Source organism: Lepisma saccharinum, chromosome 7 (genome assembly GCF_977018435.1).
Source record: "Lepisma saccharinum chromosome 7, izLepSacc3.1, whole genome shotgun sequence".
NCBI lineage: Eukaryota > Metazoa > Arthropoda > Insecta > Zygentoma > Lepismatidae > Lepisma > Lepisma saccharinum.
The window spans coordinates 13,421,995-13,428,673 of record NC_139235.1 but is presented as its reverse complement, the minus strand read 5'-3'; the positions used below and the strand labels follow the sequence as shown (position 1 = coordinate 13,428,673).

The window sequence follows — 6,679 nt, the reverse complement described above, 5'->3', positions numbered from 1 at the left end:
TAAATGCGATCGGTTTCTATAATCTATCTTTTTACTGATAATTGTGTGAAATTTACACAAATTTTCCTTAATAAACTATATATTTTACTATGAAAATGTAGAGACAAGAAAATTAAAAGTAAATCCTGCACTTGAAAAAACTATGTCAAACCAAACAGTAAACAAATGTATAGCTATATGACGAATAAAAAAAAGAAGTTATTTTTAATGTTGAAACTTACAAAGACAATTAGTGTTCGTTTCGTTTCGAGTTCCGGAAATAAAGTAACAGACTCAGTTAGAGTTATTCATTTTAAGATATTAATGAAAGAGAAACAATTTAAAGAATAAAAAAAATTCAAGAACAAAAAATCGGTTATAATGTTTTTGAATTGCAAGCCTAAGAAGAAAATGATTTTTATAAATATTATGGCTTTAATTTTGGAATTTATAATTGACAAGACCACTGGCGTACGCACGATTTCATTTCGGAGGGGACTGTATTACATAGATGCAGAGTTGGTGCGGTGGTGTGTAGGATACAAAATAAAGTATTTCGTAAGTACTAGTGCTGAACCGATACAGAGACCGGTTTTGAAAAGTGTAATAATTTAAAGTTGCTAAAAGTATTGACAAATTTTTTTGTCCAAGTAACTATTTCATATTATATGCATCAATTTATTAGAGCGTTGTTTTAAAATATTCAAGAATTACAAGAGAATATTAAAATGCTTGTTAAGCTCCGCGGCGCTTCATTTTTGAAGACGCCAGGAAAGTATTGACCGTTATCGGTAAATAATATTCAACCGATACCACTGGTTGAGTTGTTCAAAGACAAAATGGTAATGAGGGATACTTTTAAGGAAGCTTTCCGTTACCATTTTTTTTTCGAGTTCTTTACTGCTTTCATTTGAAAATTTTGATTTTCTGAAAATTTCGGGAGGGGCTGTAGCCCCTTCAGTTCCCCCCTTGCGTACGCCAATGGACAAGATAGTTTCTCAGAGAAAGTAACGTTTACCAATGGTGAACATGTGTTTAAGATAAGTTTGTCTGCGCTGTTACTGTTTAGGATAACCTTTCTAGCTTAGAGCGAATATTACTTTCATATTCAGTCCCTAAAAAGATCTTGGAAACGTTTCCAGGAGCACCCGTTCAATATCACGAGAGAATATCTTCAGCATTAATAGCCAGGGAAACTTCCAAAATGTACAGAATGCCTATTGGAGTAGGTAACTTTATGCAGTAAGAAACCGGCCATCAACATCTCGGGAACGGGTAGAAGAGATCCGGGCTATCGTATTTTGCACCATTTCGGTGAGGGAAAATGTCCTCTGGTGTTATTTATATTGTGCTCTCTGCCTTCAAATTGATGTTAATATTCGTTTCAACATCACAGATATGGATGCAGAGACAGCAGAGTTCACAGGACCCGAGACTAGAATTGCAGGTGGCAGTCTGGCTCGTCGAGGGCAGTTCCCCTGGATGGTTCGGCTGTGGCAGTTCAGTGGCGGCAACTCGTGGATTGTTTGCGGCGCCACCCTCATCGATAAGCAGTGGATATTGACAGCAGCCCATTGCGTACACAAGTGAGTCAACTTTCTCATGACCATTGCATGAATTACTTACGTAACGCCGCGATTTTGAACTGTTAGGTAAATCACACACGGTTATAAGGAGTGGTGTAAATGAAATTTGAAGAACTCATGACGCATTGAAAGATACCATTTCCACACCTAACTTCCAGTGAATACAACAACACACTGTCTTGGGAACCTGTGAAGCAAGGCCGCGCATAACGGTAGAGAAGGGAAGAAAGCGGGTGGGCAGAGAAAAGCAGTGCAAGCTGCTGCAAACGGCTGGTAGCTGCAGGGACGTTTTACCGTCCATGCACTCACTTCCCCTCTCACGCGTTCATTGGTCGAGCTCTCTCGAATCCAACTTGCGCAGAGGACTTGTTTTCATTCGCTTGCTCCACAGATTCCCGGAACAGTGTGTAGAGGAAACCTCAATGCCGAAACTTTACTGAAAGTTAAGATAAACCATTCCAAAATACTTCATTCATTAGAAATAAAACAATTGCAAGGCAATCAATTTTTTAAATTTTATTTATGCACGTTAGCGAGTGAATGTAAAAGGACTACAGTCAATTAATTACATACGATGAAATGGATTATAATCAAAGCTACAATTGTGTTATTTTATTATTGTTATATGCTATAACCATGAGAACATATTAAAATATTGCATGCAATTATTTATAAACAAAGAAAACTATCGCTTTTTTCTTCAGGGGACAAAACCGTTTTATGATAATCCTTGGAGCTGTGAATTCGAACAACCCAAAGGAGTCTGGCTATTTGAAGCTGACAACTAACACACGTGCTATCGAACATCCCAACTACAACTTTCCGAGGAATGACATTGCAGTCTTGAAACTACCACGGGCAGTTAGGTTTACAAGTGAGTTTCTAATTCAAATACCAATAACATCTGTTTCTCTTTAACTTATGTTACGAGATTGCTAAATAGTTTTGTATTCATGAGGATGTTAAGTGTGAATAAGTAACTGGTACTTCAACTATATATTTACGAGGGGAGATATACAGCATCTCCTTCTTACAAGAGGAAATAGGATTACGTATGCTAAGTGAATGACGTTTATAATACAGCATCTTCTTACAAGAGAAAATAGGATTAAGTATGCTAAGTAAATGACGTTTATAATTTAACCATATCTTTACTGCAAATAGTTATACTTTGTTAACTTATAATCGACAAAGAGAATTAAATACGTAGTTAAGATTATATAAATTAAATATGAATTTTTAGTATACCGTATGCGCAATATTATATTTCATTGTCAATTATTTTCCTATTACTTGCAATTATTGTGTAATATAAATCTAGTATCCTTATCAGCTACAATTATTTAAGAGAATTCTTACAGTTTTCAGTTTTGCGATGATGAATATTGATGCCACAGCATTCAATATCTCGGTAATCGAGGTGACTAACATACTCTGTACACATATGTAAGTTCATTAATCACGAACGATTCCGTGTTATAACGGCTCGATTTCAATGAACTTGATGTAATTAGATATGCCCCTTGTGTGAAGATTTCGTATCCTAAAGTTCCACAAACTTATATTTTCTCAAGTATGAATGAAGTACTTAATAATATGCGCTCAGTAATTACGCTGAATCGGTATAGGTGTAGTAAGTTATGTCTCCACATTTAATCACGGCAGTATGTATCCACATTCTCGACATACGAAAATCGGATGGACTGATCCTTTGTATGTTTTCTTTACTTTACTTTCACAAAGGTAAGGTTAGGTTAGGTTAGGAGTGTTCACTGGTGATAACTATCTTCTAAAAGTCCTGATTGAGTCAGTTTTCTGATTTGCAGTGTTCACTGAACACTCCTAACCTAACCTAACCTACGTGAAAGTAAAATAAAGAAAACATACAAAAATGAAGAACGTCCTACCTATTCAAATGTGGAGACATATTACACTTACACTTATTGTCTTTCTTCTTCTTCTTCCAATGTGGAGACATACTACACCTATACCCGCTGAATCTTACACACTTGGAGTAAGAGGTTCTAGGATTAAAGTTGCCAGGTTTGCGTTTCAGTTTGAATTATTAATTTCGGACCTTATTTTGATTTGGCTTACTTTACTTTGCTATTCTGCCATGTTTGGCTAATCGATGAACGGACGCTGCCTTTAATAATAAGATACTGTATTTGAAATCAGTCTAGCATTTGGAAGATATTTATGAGTATTTATGATATTATCAGCAAATCCTGTTATTTTTTGCAACATACTGACGCCATAGAAGAAGTTTATCAAAAAGCATCAGAAATAACTTTTTTTTCCTATTTGAAGGTCACGCGAAATTCTGTTTGTTCACAGGTACCATTAAACCCATCAGCCTACCGTATCGGTCTCAACAGAAGGAAACATTTGCGGGAAGAACAGCCACTGCAGTTGGTTGGGGTCTAGATAACGATGGTAAGTTCGCCGCTGTTTTTAAGAATTTGTTTCGATCGTATTCAATAGAAGATCCCTTGGTGAAGAGGACTTCCTGTCTTGAGGGTGTACAAGAACTTTGCTTGTTCAAGATACACATCTTCAAATCAATTGTGCAAAGTCATCCTAAAAGGAAGTGTCGTGGGAGAAGTAGTTTCATACAGCGTCCATTATTTCTGATGTATTCTTCTCTCTACAGATCTTTGCTTTTTATGAATGTATTGCCTTGCCCACTTCCATATATAAACTGAATAAAACTCATAGTTATGGACGCATCGTATCTTTACTCATTTGCGTAAAATCAACCATACGAGAATTGATAACATTTTATTAAACTCTTTCAAAAGGATTGGAACATTGTTCACTACAAATCAGTGTTATCTTACTAATATGGCCTGAGGCCAATTCTCCCCTGTGGTTAAAATATTTTAATCCCCTGGGAGTATTCTACGTTTAAAAATATCCCTGATCGGAAAAAATACTGGAATTTCCCTCCACTGGAAATTCTTCAAATAGCACACTGCTAAAAATACTGAACGTAATGCAGAACATGTTTGTAAATATGTTTATAAATGTAACAAATTCTGTGGGAATTTTATAACATCGCTCCGAATAGTTTGACCAGAAGCTTAATTCTTGAAAGTTTCATCAAAAAAATTGATGGATATGCTTGTGATGCTGTTTCTATGCCTCGATGAAGCAGTGATCAAATTTAAAACTATTTTCAGGCAACAATGCGAACAACGACTACCTCAAATACGCCCAGGTCAAAGTGATCAGCAATCAAGAGTGTCTACAAAAAGGATGGTCGATGCCAGATTCTGGTTTATGCACATTAGGGAATAACGTGCGTGGCATCTGCAGCGTAAGTATACAGTCTGTAATTTTATGATTTTACAAGTTACTATTATTATTTCACTTAATTTCCAGTCACTTTGGGGAACAACCACCATTTTTCTTCGTTATTGATATCTAAAACTATGCCCACCTCAGCAAACCCAGGCACACCCTCCACAGTGATCCACACAACAGGACATTTTGCCTGACAAATAGGGATAGTCTTCCAACGACCCTCTCACCAACCTCAAGAACATTTTGGTCAAAATAATCCTTCATTCAATAATTACTACCTCCTTGCCCATTGAACAAAACGTGTACCGTCTCTATAACCTTCCTATCTCAACATATTCACACAGCAGCAGGAAACTTTAGCTTCTACTCCTCCAACGGTACTGCGAAAACCTCATGCAGTGTTTGAAAAACTAATATTCAAAAATCAATTTCAAATTTTTACAAATTTTTAAAATTGGTTAACTATAACTCAGTTATAGGTACGTTGCTTTAAAGAGTAATATCAATATGGCATTGACATTAGAAAGGGATAAAGTATTTCAAACTTTTATATTATTACAATTTATTTCATAACGCTGTGTTCGAGTTTTCCGTAATATCTCCAGCTGACTGCGCGCATCTAGCAAGCTATAGAGCGTGAGCAAGAGAGTTAGCGATTGGTGTAGGGTTGACGTCGAATGACATCAGCGAATTACTTGGTGATTTGAGGGTTCGAGAGTTAGGACTCGCACTCAAGCTGCAGAAGCTTAATAGCCGGAGATGTTACGAATGTAATCTCACTCTATATACTTTGTTCATGAATTACATAATGCAATAACTATTCTTATGAAGGGTGACAGCGGAGGTCCAGTAGTGGTGAATTACGGAGGCAGGACAGTGCAAGTCGGAATATCTTCCTTCAATGATGGACAGTGTCCCTCGCGGAAGCCCAATGGATTTGCAAGGGTATCATCTTACCTGGATTGGATTGCTAAAACCACGAGGGTTCATATTCCATAAAGGATTTCTACACCATATATATAAACTGCAACGAAGAGCATGGAATAATCCAAAATATTCAATATTTCTAGTATAATAATTTTGTATATCTTCTCTATATTATTCCTGTATGCTACTGAAATAAATTGTTGTATGCACATGAAGAGTTGGCTGTTTTTCAAATGTTACAGTGTGTTCCTTGTTAGCTGGGCGCTGGTTAATGTCGAGGTACAGCCCCCTCCCCATTAGACAATCATACATAGGAAAAGAGATAAACTTTCATCCCCTTAATGCAATATATAGTTACATTTAATATTATAACACAGACTTGATCGTGATAAAAGTATTGTTTCGTGCTTTCAAATGTCATCAGTGCAATCAAAGCAATACGACTTCAAGATATACTTAATAATATTTGGAGTATTTTCAGCTATTAAAAACATTTAATGAAAAAGTGGAATGGAAAAATCTACACCAATATTATAATGATTCGTGTTTCTTCGTAGTCACATTAAATCCTTGTAAAAAAGATGCAAGTCAAAAAGGTTTTGCCTCATGGTCTTAATAACTTGTTTTGTTAACATAATTTGAAAATTAACCAACTTTTTCCAGCACGTCCGATCGATAGAAGTGGTTTCATTGTCTGTTTGTATATCCCACGATATTGCACTGTAGCTCATTGATATTGAACAGTTGGAATCCAGTTTAAATGGTGTACGCCTAACCAGAAGTGTATATGAAAAAATAAATATGCTGACCAAGGCAATAATTTATTTTATTATAAAACATAAACTAAACGTAACGTATCTGTTTTCGTATCTTGTTACATT

General features: G+C 35.9%; 1 protein-coding gene across 1 annotated transcript; it reads left to right on the top strand.

The window, feature by feature from the left end:
• The first annotated feature begins 1,362 nt into the window (after positions 1-1,362).
• LOC145990138 (chymotrypsin-2-like) lies at positions 1,363-6,007 on the top strand. The gene is made up of 5 exons (XM_083125801.1): positions 1,363-1,565; positions 2,270-2,439; positions 3,903-4,001; positions 4,748-4,884; positions 5,703-6,007. The coding sequence occupies exons 1-5, from the start codon at positions 1,378-1,380 to the stop codon at positions 5,868-5,870; spliced, it is 762 nt and encodes a 253-aa protein (XP_082981927.1). The 5' UTR covers positions 1,363-1,377; the 3' UTR covers positions 5,871-6,007.
• Positions 6,008-6,679: the final 672 nt, after the last annotated feature.